Source organism: Phaethon lepturus, unplaced genomic scaffold (genome assembly GCF_000687285.1).
Source record: "Phaethon lepturus isolate BGI_N335 unplaced genomic scaffold, ASM68728v1 scaffold10239, whole genome shotgun sequence".
Lineage (NCBI taxonomy): Eukaryota > Metazoa > Chordata > Aves > Phaethontiformes > Phaethontidae > Phaethon > Phaethon lepturus.
In genome coordinates this window covers 146,110-160,023 of record NW_010561244.1, presented here as the reverse complement: position 1 = coordinate 160,023, position 13,914 = coordinate 146,110, and the positions used below count along the sequence as shown (strand labels likewise).

Sequence of the window (13,914 nt, the reverse complement as noted above, 5' to 3'; positions counted from 1 at the left end):
GTGTACCTTCAGGCTCATCTTCCGTTAACTGGTGGAATTGGCTTACGTTTCCTTTGCTGGGAGAAAGGGTTTTGGCAGCGTGCATTTATTGCCAGTGAGTTTGGAATTGAGAAGTTAAATAGTTTGGTGACACAAAGCACTCTCTTATTTTCAAAATGTTGCTTCACTGAATTTTTTCAGGCAAAGCGTATGGTTTGGGGAAAAATACCTGTGGGCAGGTACGGATTCCTTGCAATACAAGATAGGCAATGAAAACATACAGAAACTCTAGTCTTGCTGGCTGCACAATATTGTTTTTTAACATAGCTATTTTGCATAAGTAAGCTTGTGTTTTTTTATATTCTGATTTAATGTCTCTTATTTTGTAGATGAGCTCAGTGAAAATGTTACGGTCACGTCTCAATGGGATCCTTTTCAGGCTTATGTTTGAAGAGCATGTAAACAATATCAAACCTGACATTATGGCGGTTACGCTGGCTTGTGAAGAGCTGAAGAAGAGTGAAAGCTTTAGCAAGCTGTTAGAGTTAGTGCTGTTCCTCGGAAACTACATGAACTCTGGCTCCAGAAATGCACAGTCTCTTGGTTTTAACATCAGTTTTCTTTGCAAGGTAAGATGAAGCTCTAAAACTTCTAAGTGCAGAGACTCACAACACATGAGAAAGTGCTCTATAAACAGGGAAAACATCCAGTCAATGTAGTTCACTGATGGCACCTCCATTTCTAATAATAGATAAACATACAGAGTATGCATTTCTGGGATGCTGCCCTGCTATAGCTGTCTTTTACAGTGCAAAGGTGATCTAAGGCAGTTGTTTAATTGCAAGTCTGTTGAGTCTTTCTGGAGTGTGCAAGTAGAACAGCTTTTTCGACCTGAATTTGTTCATCGTCTTGTCAACAGAATATATGTAGAGCTCTGACTACGCTCAATACCTCTAGCTAGTTGTCTTTCTTCCGGTCTTCCACCCAGCTATCCCTCAAGCAGTGTCACCAAAATACATATTTGGGATTAAAGATGGACATTGTTATCCCAGGTTTAACTTCAGTTCTGGTGGCAAAACACGAGCTGCAGTGAGAACTTCAGAATCTATAGCAGTCAGAATTTCATGTGCAGTGCTTGCTTGTGTGTTAGGCATTGATGTGAACTTGACCATCTCAGTTTGTAAAGAACCTTTGAAAGTATCTTTAAAATAAAGGCATGCAACATTTGTAAAGAGACTTTTCGTAAAAAAAAAAAAGTTAGCATAAATCTTGCAGAGGAATTTTTCAGTTACTTTTTCTTTGGCCTAATCAGAGGGTCCAGGTTTCAAGTCCCTTTTTTGGGCACCATGTTTGAAATCGAATGTGTACCTCAAGGAGTTTTAATCTTGGGGGGGGGGGGAATATTTTGAATACACAACAAGTCTGATGTGACATATTTCAGTAGGGAAGGACTTTGCTTGCTGTAGTTTAATACAAAGTTGTTGCTAATTTCTGGTAAAATAAAAACCATCACCTGGGAAATACTTTCATTTTTTAATAGCTTTTTTTAAAGAGAGGCCAAGCTCAAGGATGCTTTTTTTTTTTTTTTTTAATAAATCCAGTGCTGCATTTTCGGTAGTAGTGGAATCTAAAGGGAAATTTATATTTTAAGGAGAAAAGTACTTGTTAACGAGGGGGAGGGGAAATGATGACTCTGCATGAATGGAACTCTAGATTTGAGAAGGTATTCGTGCACTCCAGGTGATAGATCTATGAATTGCTGTCAGTGCAAATCCCATACATGTTGACACAGCTAATGTAGATTGACTAATCCTGCAAATTGTTCTCTACTGAACTGAATAATTGCTGAAGCATAGCTATCTGTGCTTACAGCTAAATTCCATTTACAATAACTGAGACAAAAATCTATGCCTATTTAATTTAGCCTTGCCCTCAGAAACAACAATCTATTTGTTAACTGTTTTTAGTTTGCAAGATGGATATTTCTGAAGGAAGTATTTTTCTTTTTTTTTGCCCTGTGAGATTAGAGAAAATACTTAAACATTCTCCCTAATAAAATGTTGACTGTGCTGTTGCGTTTAGGTACTAGGTATATTTTGTTGTTATGTTATTTTTCCCTAAGTAACTTGAGAACGAGGAGAAGAATTTTTTATGAGTTGTAAACATTACTTGCCTAAAGTAAGAACTGCTTCAATAGGAGTTTTAAAATTAGACAAGACCATCTGGCTTAATGTTTTAAAATGTTGGTCATTTCTTTGTCTAATTTTTTGACTCTTTTTGGTCACTCTCACTGTAAGACACTTGATGGGACAAAGTAAGATGTAACTTAAAAACAGTATTACCCTCTGAATATTGTTGTTCTGGAAGGACTTCAGCTGGTATGTGAACACAATTTATAATAAAACTAGTTACTGTGACTCCTATGTTAGTTTTTAGCTATTCTTTACAGTAGGTTGATATTTTGCCCAAAGACAAGGATTTAAGTCTCAGAAAAAATAACCAGGAAACGTAAGGGGAATCAAACCGGTGGATATTTGATCGATGGGTTTTTAAAAGCTTGGTGTTTGTAAGTTTTTAGTTTGTGGTTTGTTTTCTTTTTTCTTTTTTTAGACCAGTGATTTAAACTGTCTGATGCCAGTGGACTTCCTGTCCATGATAAGAGAGCTTTTAATTATTTTTTTTGAGCCAGCTGTCAACAAGCTAGAACACGGGTCTATTTGTACACATTGCTATGTGCAGAAATACACATAGAGTTGTTTGAATGATGATGAATCATTACGTGATGAATTCACGTGTGCTGTGACTATTATGCTCTGTGTATGTTAGTCTTCAATCCTTTCACAAACAATGAGTCTGATAGTATTGACCACTCAAATTGATGGTTTAACATTCAGATGGAAAGCTGCTTTTGGAAGCCTACACTTATCTACTGATTTAAAAATTTCTTTTTACTAAATGTGTTATTCGTAAATTCTGCCCTTCAGATAAAGAAAGGCTGTAAAATAAAACCTTGTATTTTAAAATGTTAATACCGCAGTGTTCATGTCGTCTTTATAAATAAATAAATTTAGAAAACCTTAAGTCAGAGACAAGCATTGTTAATGTTTTGCAAATGCCATAGATACAGACACTGCTCTGTAAAGCTTTTATGTTCCAGTGCATTAGCAATGTTAAAGATGTACAAGTAAAGCAATTATTTGTATTCCAAATGGTGAATTCCATTACTGTTGGTGAGGTTTGTTAGTTTACCAAGTCTCAGGGAACTATTATGATTTCTCTAATATTGTAATGCTCTGAGAATTAAAACAATGAAAATACAGAGGGCATAATGCAAAAACATTTGAAAGGCAGGGATTTTTAGGATCCATAAACTTGTGCTCCAGTACATATATTTATTAGGTGGAAAGCAAAATCCCCTTTTTAACCTGTTTGGTTTGGTTTTGGTTTTTGTTTAACATACCTGGGTCAATAGCAAGGAAATTCTGGCTACTCTTAAAGATGTAACCCTTTCCACAGTCCAGCCTTTCCTTTGGGAAGGGGATATCTTTCGTGCTGACCTATGTCCATATGTACCTACAGTCGTCAGGCTGAAACTCGTAATAAGACTGTGAAATGGATGTCATTTTTCCTCTTTTTGCTCCTATACGAACCCATCCTATCACCTGGAATTTAGAACCCATAGTATATTTCACTGAAGTATGCGTTTCTGATTCCGTTCAGATGTATTTAAGAAACAAAGAATTCTAATTACTCTTTACTGTAAATCTCAGCTCATCTGTGAAAGTAATGAAGGAAAGTGCATTCCCCCCCCCCATGATTTGCTGTTAGCGTGCTAACCCAATAAGACATTTCTTCAGTTGAAAAGACATTGACATAAATGTCAGCTGCCTGAGTTTTTTTGTAAATAGTAGTCTTTTCATCAGAAACTAGACACTTAGTCTTGATTTTCTGTTTATGGCCTCTGCTACATTAAAAGGTTAATAAATGTATTTTGTTTGTAAGTTTAGCATCTTCAACTTGCCCTTTTCCAGAGCCCTTGCTTATAAAAGGGCAATTTAGCTCTATGCTGAAGGGCAATAATACTATTGTGAAGGTGATTTTGTACTTAACACGGTGGTATTGTGATGTGCTGCATGCCAAGTCCTGCACTTGGGACAGGCTTAAACTGCTGCAAGGGTGTTGTCTTGAGAGTGGGAAGCAGCTCTGCAGAAAACCTGGAGTCTTACTGGGAGAGGATGAGTCGGCAGTGTGCCCCAGCAGCAGTGGAGGCTGCCAGCATCCTGGGCTTTAATGAGAGGGGCAGTGTCAGCAGATGGCAGGCAGGGACTTTTTTTGCCCTTAACGCAGAACTTGCTGGGTGGCCTGTGCAGCATGGTGTTCAATATTCTGTACGCAAAAGGGTTTTTTGTTAATTAACTTGAGTGGAGGACCACCGAGCTGGTCCTGAGCTGGGTCACTGAGGACACGCGGATGGAACTTCTCCAGTTCAAAAGAGAGAAACAAAGGTTTGGGGCGGGGGGACCTGTAGCAACCTTCCAGTACCAGATAGGTTTCTGTAAAGGTGGAGCCAAGCTTTTTAGTAAAGTACAGAGCAAAAGTGTAAGAGACAGGGATCCTAAATTGGAACTAGGGACACTTTAACTGAGTATAGGAAGAACAAAATTCATTTTCTTAAAAGATCATTTTTTAATTCGCAATAACCTACAGCTGTCTTTTTCCGTAAAGTAAAAAATGTTAAATTCTACCCAAGAATAAAAAGAGAGAGGAGACAAAAATATTTTCCTTGAATACAAATATACTCTATGAATACAGAGAATGTAAAGACACAGCCATGTTGTTAGTATTCCAGTTCCTACCTTTCATTTCTATTTTTATGTTTAAATAATATCTGCCAAATGACACTCAAGAAACACCCATCTTCCTCACCTTCTCCTTCTATTAGTAGCTCTAGAACTTGATTTTTAAAGTGTATATATTGATTCTAAAGAACAGAGCTTTATGTTACTCGTTGTGTCTGCTAGCTATTGAAAATATAAATGAATGTAGCTGAGACGTGTTTCTTGCTTGGGCCAAAGAAGTGAATTTGAGCCAGTGGTTTAAGATCTGAATGACTGTTTGCTACAGGTTTTAAACAACTCAGCAGGTGGTAATATTAACTTGTGTTAATATGATGTTACTGTTGGTGACAAAACATGTTTCAGTTGTAATCTGAAGGCAAAATCATTTTGTCCATTTAGGAAAAAAACCTTTATCCATTTGACAATGTCAGAGAGATCAAAGACTGCAAATCCCACAGTTCTTGTTCACAGTCAAATTGAAATGCAATTTCTTTTCACCATGCAGATGTTTAGCCACTAAATCTACGTTTTTTTTTTCAAGTTGGAAAAACTTCTTCTGTGTATGTAACACATTAAAACCTTTTAACTGCATACCATTACTGAGCATTATGTAGTCTTTAATCACCGAATTGCTATGAATTAAATTGCATTCCTAATTGCCTAAATACCTTATATTTTTAAAAGCCTGTTTTTTGACTGCACTCATTTGTTCTTAACAGGGTAATCCTTAAAGCTGTATTAAATTGAACTTTGATGGCAAGCCTGTCATGAGGATTATAGAATTAGAACTTCTAGTGATTTAGAGAATGAGAAAACAAATAGATTTTACACACACATTTATGTATTCTTCTTAAATAAATCCTTGATTTCATTTGTTGTATATGTTGTAGCTTAGTTCTGTATAAGAACTGTACTAGATGCGTTAGTAAAATGCAGTTTAAGAAAATATTTACAGATGCAGTCATAATGTTATAATTCTCTAAAAAAAGTGAAGTCCACTCATTTCCAACTCATGCATACACCTACTGTCTCTACTGCCTTTGTCAATAAGGGGTAATCTCTACTTCCACTAAATCTTCAATCAACTCATACATTCATTCTTTATGTCAGCATAAAAATAGAGACACTGAGTTTTGACTTAAATTTATTTTCCCATTCTCTTCAGTTCATAGGGTTCCTTGGGATATACATGTGCATTCCGCCATGGGTTTTAGCCACAAGTATCTGTGTTTACTTGGGAACTTCCCACTAGCCCTATATTTTAAGAATTATTTCAGAATTATTTTTTAAAAATAATAAACTGATTCTAGTAGCTAATGCCCTTAGATTAATGATGATCAGAGGGTCTTATTGCCTTCAAGAAAATTAGTGTATTTCAGAACACTAAAACTTGCCTCTGCAGTTGAGAGGATAGTGAAAATATGGAATTACCTATTGCTACACACTGTGCACAATATTCATGCAGCTTTTCATAAATAAAACTGGATGTACTAAATTTTGTTTACTAGCAATTAGGGTTACCTGCGCTATTCTGTCGTCATTTTGCATTCCAGTAAGGCGGGCTGCACTTACTTCATGTGTCTGTATAGAACGTGTCCAAAAGTCTTTAGGATAAAGCAGTGTGCTTTAGATTTTGCTTCGGTAAAAAGATGTGTATTTATGACAAGGAGTTTCTTCAACATGACTGGTAAAACAGCAAATTCTGACTTCTAGCATGCTGTCCAGTTACGCAGCATTTCAAAGAGATTCCTTTAGAACTCAGGGTGGGGGGGGGCATTGGAGGAGTGAACTAAATTCTGTTCTTTTAATCTCTGTTCACAGGTACTTTTTTTATTACAGCAAGCATTCTGAACTGGTGTTCCTAAAATCTCAGAACTTTATGGACTGGTGTTATTCTCAGCATAATTAACTATTCTTTTAAAATTACTGCATAGGGATAGATCCCTTTTGTAGTCTTAAATTACAAAGAATTAGAGAAACTTGATTTTTAAAATAATTTTTTTCATAAATCAGGTAACCACTGTAGGTAACTTTTTCCTAATGAGTTTACATCTGCAATATTCACTTTATTTAAACATAATGGTAAAAAAAAAAAGTGGTATTTTTTTTGTCTTTGTTTTCTCCTGTGTTCACTTTTTAGATTCGAGATACGAAGTCATCAGATCAGAAGACAACCCTATTGCATTTTCTGGCAGAAATCTGTGAGGAGAATTACCGGGATATCTTAAAATTTCCAGATGAATTGCAGCACGTTGAGAGTGCAAGTAAAGGTAAGCAAATAGATAAAACACCTAAAGGGAATAGCTGTTCACTTTGACATGAAATACTTCCAACATTTCATTTTTAGATTGTAGGATTATGTAACCTGTAAGTATTGGTAATCCATGTGGACTTTGCTTTTCTGGTGTTTATTGACCTGAGAAAAAGTGAGGAGGGGGAAAACAGCAATCAAGTAAGTTTTCTTCTAAAGTGGGTTGTGGAAATAATGCAGCATATTTCAGTGAGGTACTTAGAAAATCCCATATCAGAGGTTGTCTCAGCAGGGTAATGATGGTGTTTACCATTGAGCCTTTGAAGTCTTGTTGCTTGAGAGTGAGCACCCGTGTGCGCGCGCGCGTGTGTGTGCGTACACACACAGTACGTTTCTCATCTTAACACTTGATTTAACACCTGAATAGAGAATAACAATATGCTATGTAAAGTTCCCAGACTATATATGAAGTATCCGGTTTAATTATTCTGTACAGTCAATGATTACGAAGGACTTTTTTCTTTGTCAGTCAGCAGTATAGCCTGGTGAACGTGTTAGAAAATTCATTTGTTGGATGTCTTTTTACATGGAGTACACCGTGCCACATGGCACGCTTGTTGCGCAGCTATCGAGAGCGAAGGCTGTGTGATAGTGGTTGATGAAGATATTGCGAACTGCTTCATTTTGACTGGGCATTACTGTTTCATCAGGTGATGAATACTTGGGGGAGCACAAGAATATGGAAGGAAAGAGAGGGGAAAAGAAGCTGGATACACATTTCTGCTAGCTCTGTCCAGGTTCTCCCCTGCAAATTTTTGTCTCCTTTTTTTCACTGTTATCAGCTAGTGTCTCTCTTCAGTGCAGTGCTTAGTCAGATAAGGTACTTTTTTTTTTTTTTAATTAGGCCTTTGATCTCTTTCAGTTTGTACTCTTCTGTCTTAAACTGCCGTCTAGTGAGAGCAGAACTATTGTTTCCCCAAGGACTTAGGAAGTAGTTCATCAATCAATCTAACTTGGCATTTTTTCATCTCCAACTTATTCGCAGATTTATGTGAATAAATTGTCATACAATTTTTATCTCAAACTTTGCAAGTACCTTTCCATGTTTGAGTTGTTTTTTTTTTCTGCATAGAAACAAAATTGTATTGCTTAAATGTCTCCATGCTTCACTTGCCTTTCTGCTGATGAATACTTCATTGGCATGAATGCCTCTTGAAAAAATGGAACTCATCTGTTTATATCAGGTTGAGGATGGTATTGTGTTTTAAGGCAGTACACATACTGAAGAGAACTTGTATGTTACCATCTTGAATGTACTGTATGTATACACATATATATGAAAACATGCTTAAACAGTGTACAGCTGGCCACTTCTGAGTGCTACTCTGGACATTACACAAATAATTTTTACTATTATTATTGGTTTTGCTGTTTGCTGTCAGTATTGTTGGTTCCTGGCCTCTGATACGGAATCAGATAAGCCTCAAACTTGTCTTTCTGACTCCCAGCCTTACCACGTAAGGGCTGACCAGTGTGTTCACAAGGACCTATGCTAGAGTAACATAGCGATTAATTTTATTTGTGCAAATAGCAGTTTGTCATCTTAGCTGAATTCCAGAAATGTTTTCTCTACCATTTGACAATTCTTTTCAGAAGGTGATTTTTTTTTTTAAACCTTTTTCTTCGCGCTTCTCTTGTTAAATTCTTTACAAAGCCTTATGGTTTACCAGGCACATCTGATGATCTTTTAGTACTTTTCTCATGTGGCTAACACTTTAGCTTGCAGCTTTGAGATTTTCGTAGTTTGATTCAAAGCCTTCGATGTTCTGTAAATTGGCTTGAGGAATTAAACCAAAAGAGTTAGTATAGTTCAGTTAAGCTATAGCATCCAAAAGAGAGAAAGCATATTAATGGGAGCAAACTCACTAATAATCCTGATGTTTAGAATATATATGAAAAAGGTTTTATTGCAGTTAATTTTTTTTTAATTCTGAAGGATAAAAGCTCATTACATTTTCTTCAATCAGTGCTGACTTCTTATCAGAAGCATCAATTACTCTTTGTCTTTAATGACCAAAACTTACCTTTCAGCCCTTCTTTGCTTTCTGTAACAAAGCAGATTTTTGGCAGAATAGGCGTGATTTGTCCAACTTGCTTCAGCTGTTCCCCATGGTACTTTTTGGGTTTTGTTTAATGGTAATGTTCATCTGCTCTGTCATGTGTGGCCACTTTTTTCTGTCTAGGTAGGTAACATGCTTTGTGTGGAAGAGAAGATTTTCACTTCCTATTTATTGTTGGATGTTTTATAAACCAGTGGTTTCAGGAATGGACAGTTAGGTTTACTTTTCCTGTAGGAGGCTTCTTTTGGAATAAATTGGCTGCAGATATGAGGGCATTGACACGACTTAGTTATGCATAAAATAGAAGGAAATCACCAGCAAATATTATCTCTGTACGAATTCTGAATAAGGAAATGTGAGCAGAACAGGTGACAGTCTGATTTCTTGAGATATATGCTGCTTGCTTTTTAGGCAGATTGCAGCCTCATATTTTGAACGATACATAAAATTCCCGTTACAAGACTTTTCACATTCAACTTTTTTAAAATCTTGGGTGCATTTTCTCAGTTCCGGGTAAATAAAAAGTAAGTCTTGTTTTGCTTTAATTTTCATAGAAGATGAAAGAACTAGCGTCTGAACAAGGGAAGTATGATTCGTTTTTTAACAAACAGCAGATAAAGCATAAAACTGGATTTCAATATGAAAAGGTCAATGGGATTAGGTGAACTGCCCATGCATGTACTAAAATCTTCAATAATCTGATATTAGGTATAATAAAATTTTGATCTTTTTAAAGATGGAAGATCAACCTAGAGGTTTATGAAAAGCAAAAATAAATTAGGAAACAGTTTTATTCTGGAAAGTTTAAGCGAAGGTCAAACCGATTAACTGTCAAGAGATTATTGTAAAAGCATTCCTTCTTACTTGAAGCAGACTGTATGAAAGGAAAACCAATTAACAATATCACAAGATTGTGACAAACTGGATTATTTGATGGAAGTGATACTCACCTTATTCCAGTCTGCAGAGTTTTCCTCTGTTCCTCTACAGCTGAAACTATACAAAGCCTTTACTCATATTTCTACCTTGTTCACTTTCCTTGTTATTCCAGTTGCTGCTTTTCATGGTATTTGCTCTTACCATCTTATAATCTGCGATTGTATTAAAGACCTGACAAGTTCTCATCCCTTTCTGCAGGTCCAGTCAAACAAAATCTTCCAAAAAAACAATAACAATAAAAAAAAACCCCAAACAAACAAAAAAAACCAAACAACCAACCAAAAAACCACCACCACCACCACCACGAACAACAAAAATCCCCAACCCAAACAAACCAAGAGCTACCTTATCAAAGTCAGGTAAAAAGTATAAACTAAACAGTATAATTTGGAATTCCTTAGAAAAGATACATATTTTTAAACTTGAAACTCCTCTGATTGTCAAGCCTCCCGGAAATCATAAAGAGAAATACATAACATGTAAAATTAAGAGGGAGGAACATGACCCATATATTTTATAATATCGACTTCAGATTTTAAAAGAGCAACAGTTGTAAATCACAGTTCATGGTTTAAACATCGTGCCTGTATTTAAAATAAAACATAACCATATGTTTATCAGTTGAACATTGAGCCCCGCTCCTCCGAAGTTTAACAGTTCGTGATGTACTTAGGTTACCTGCTTGCTTTGTCTGCCAGGAGTGGGAGTTACTACGCTGTGTAGACTCATACAAAGTTTTGTGAGCTTGTGATGTTCCACTGGTGTTTATTTGAAACGGGTGGGTACAGAGTGCTGATGTCTGTTCCTGGCCATTGGCCAGTCTCTGTGTTTTCCTGACATACTGGGCAAGGTGAAGTGCTGCCTCGTATGTACAGATGGAGTATGAATTTTGGGGTTAGCTGAGAAGTTTTGTAGGGCTCCCAAGAACAGTTAAACTCCAAGTGAAGGGCTGGGCTTAACTGTGAATGCAGTATAGAAAATATAGTCTCTTTCAGAAATAATGAGGGTTTTTTCTAGTGTTTAGTGTACAGAATTCTGTGCCTGATATAAAGGTATACCACTTAATAATTCTTCTAAAGTGTTGTTAAAAGAAATACAGAGCATTCCGAGTAAAATGAAGTGAAAGATGCATTGGGGGAGGTAAATTATATCCGTGTAGTAGAGTAGAAAGTACTAATAATAGCAGCACAGATTGCTCACTTATGTTGACACAAAAAATTTATTTCTTTAATTTGCAAGCATCTGGTTCTGACAGTTGAGGTATCTCTCTAGAAAGAACATTAGCAATCAGAAACACTGTGGAATGCAAATATGTATATACTTAATATATTATTAAAATACTGTAAGAAAATAATTAATTTCAAAATTCTGTACAGGCACTTCACTGTGCTTTAATGCCATAGTTTTAAAGTGGGGAAAATATTCTAAAACATTCTGTGCCATTGTTGCTTTCAAGTATAGCAATTCAAAACATAATCATAAGTTGTAGTCATTTTCATGTCAAACAGAAGTTTTATAGTTCGTTGCAGTAGAAGAAACTGTTTTTACAGAGAGATCTGCAGTGTTTTCCACCTTGCGCAGTTTAAATTGCTGAAACAGATTTTGCCCAATCTGGCACATTAGTGGGTGTAAAATAGACAGTGCCTTCTGGCATGAGAAATGTAATGCCTGCATCTGTGACTTCTCTCTGTAGAATAGAGTCTGAAGCTGGCGTTTTGCATCATAATCAAAAGTTAATCTTGCACTGTGTAGTGACTTCTGTCATTCTTTTCATTCACATAAACTGCAATATTGAATTGTCAGAAACCCTTTAAATGTGTTTTTCTGAATGTAGTAAATACACAGTTAGGTACATCAAATACTAAAGACTTTTTGCTGTAGTAGCACTCCTGTATTTGCATGTAGCATCGCCGTATCGATGATAGCTTATGCATCATCTCATTAAAAGTTTTTTGACAGACATGTTGTCCTTCATTGACAAGCGACAAAGAGGAAGACAGGGAAGCAAAAACTTCACAGATAGTTTTTGTGTTGTAGTTCCAAGGTGCAATTTCTGAAAGAAATCCCGTTGGAGAGTCAGCAGGATTCTGGATAGGCTTCCACTCTGCAAAATTGCCTACTAATTTTTCCCAGTCTGTGAAGATTTTGAGGATTTATTTAGTTGCTATCTTCTAATGTGTAATAAATGGTATGCAAAATCATGGTAGTTGTGAGTTCTAAAGCTACTTTTTTTCAGGTACAATTTGGGTTCTACGTTAAACAAAGTTATTTTGTATAGCATGCATTTTAAGGATCCACTTCTCTCCCTGAAGTATAAATATCAAGGGCAAAATTATAGTTCAAACCACTCTCATGGGCTGTTGCTTATTAAAGAAATTAAACCATTTAAAAATTTCTGACTGTAGTTAAACCAATTCAGATTTGAAGACTGCTTTAAATGACTTCTTAAATTATGAAACCCAGTTAGAATTCTGTAATACCAGCTGCTAGAAAAAGGTGAAAGCCACAAAACAACACCTACTTGTTTTTTTCACCTTATCTTTTCTTGAATTTGCACTTTCAGTGATGTAAGAAAAGCTGTTACACTCCTGGAAGCATGGCTTGCACTTCAGTTAATTGCAAAGACCAAACTCCTGTTACAATTGGAGAGCCTGAAGGGAGGTCTGGTGGATGAAGTTGCTCAACACCTTCTTTAGTGATTTTTTTTTTTAGTAACAACAGATAGGTTGTGTCACAAAAGCTTTGCTCTTTCTCCTTCTTCGTCTTTCTTACTTTCTGCAATTTTTGCATACGTGCACCACTGAATATAGTGTGCCGTAGCTGCTTCACAATGATTTTCAGCACGGGTCTATCAGTGTGATGTACAAACCAAGCAAAGCTGGACCGTGGAGAAATAGTGATAAAGCGAAGTATGGCTTTTTGGAATAAACACAGCAGAATTTAGCATTTCAATGCAGTTAATGCTTCCAAATCTGGATGCAATGAATAGAACATAAAAGTCCAGTCACTTCTTTCCCTTGCTTCACTTGCAGTTTGCCTTACACCTTTGCCAAGAGGTCATTATAAGCTTTGTTTCAGAATTATTTTTGAATAATCTCAAAAGAACTTTTGAGATCTTGAAAGACATTTGTAAATTAACATCAAATTAAGGTGAGTTTCTGAGTGCTCTGGAGGAGATACCCATATTGCCAGGAGAATGCTACTGGACACAGTGCTATTCTCACTGATCATCTCTAGTATTTCTGGTTATGTTTCTGAAATTGAGACATCTGTTCTGTAAAAGCTTTTTATCTGTAATATGGAAAGTCAGTTCACATTCAACTAATAAACCTTAAATTGTACAATGTACTATTTTTTACAGTTTACACAGTGAGATAAAGCTGAAAGGTTAGGTGAAAAGGCTGGTAATAACCAGAGAGTTCAGAGAAAGCAGGAGGTCAGCACACGCAGAATTTATGCAGGTTGCAAAAATAAGCATAATGCTTGTCAGGGTTCAACCAGAAGGAGTCTTATGGGCTCAGAGTTTTTTCTTTTTCAGAAGACTGGCCTTTATCTGCCAGTTAATTTAACCTTAAGAAGTAAACAATTTTGAGTCAGTAATTATAATGAGGATTATATGACCTGTCCAATGAAAGGAAGAGATTTCATGTTCCAGTGTATCACTTAGGAGATGAATGACTTTGTACTGTGCTGTCGAAAGGAGTTTTAACAACTGGCTCACGTCGATAGTGAGAGTGGTAATGCATTTTGGGCACCTAAGGCACTGTTTGTCTTTTATAGTTGATTC

General features: G+C 36.3%; 1 protein-coding gene across 1 annotated transcript in view; it reads left to right on the top strand.

Annotated features, from left to right (window-relative positions):
• Positions 1-368: 368 nt before the first annotated feature.
• LOC104626112 (protein diaphanous homolog 2-like) overlaps positions 369-13,914 on the top strand; it is a gene marked incomplete at both ends in the record, with an annotated part of 80,377 nt that continues 66,831 nt past the window's right edge. Inside the window, 2 exons of the mRNA XM_010293942.1 lie at positions 369-608; positions 6,958-7,087. Coding sequence (XP_010292244.1) covers positions 369-608; positions 6,958-7,087 — 370 coding nt within the window. The remainder of the gene's footprint in view (positions 609-6,957; positions 7,088-13,914) is intronic.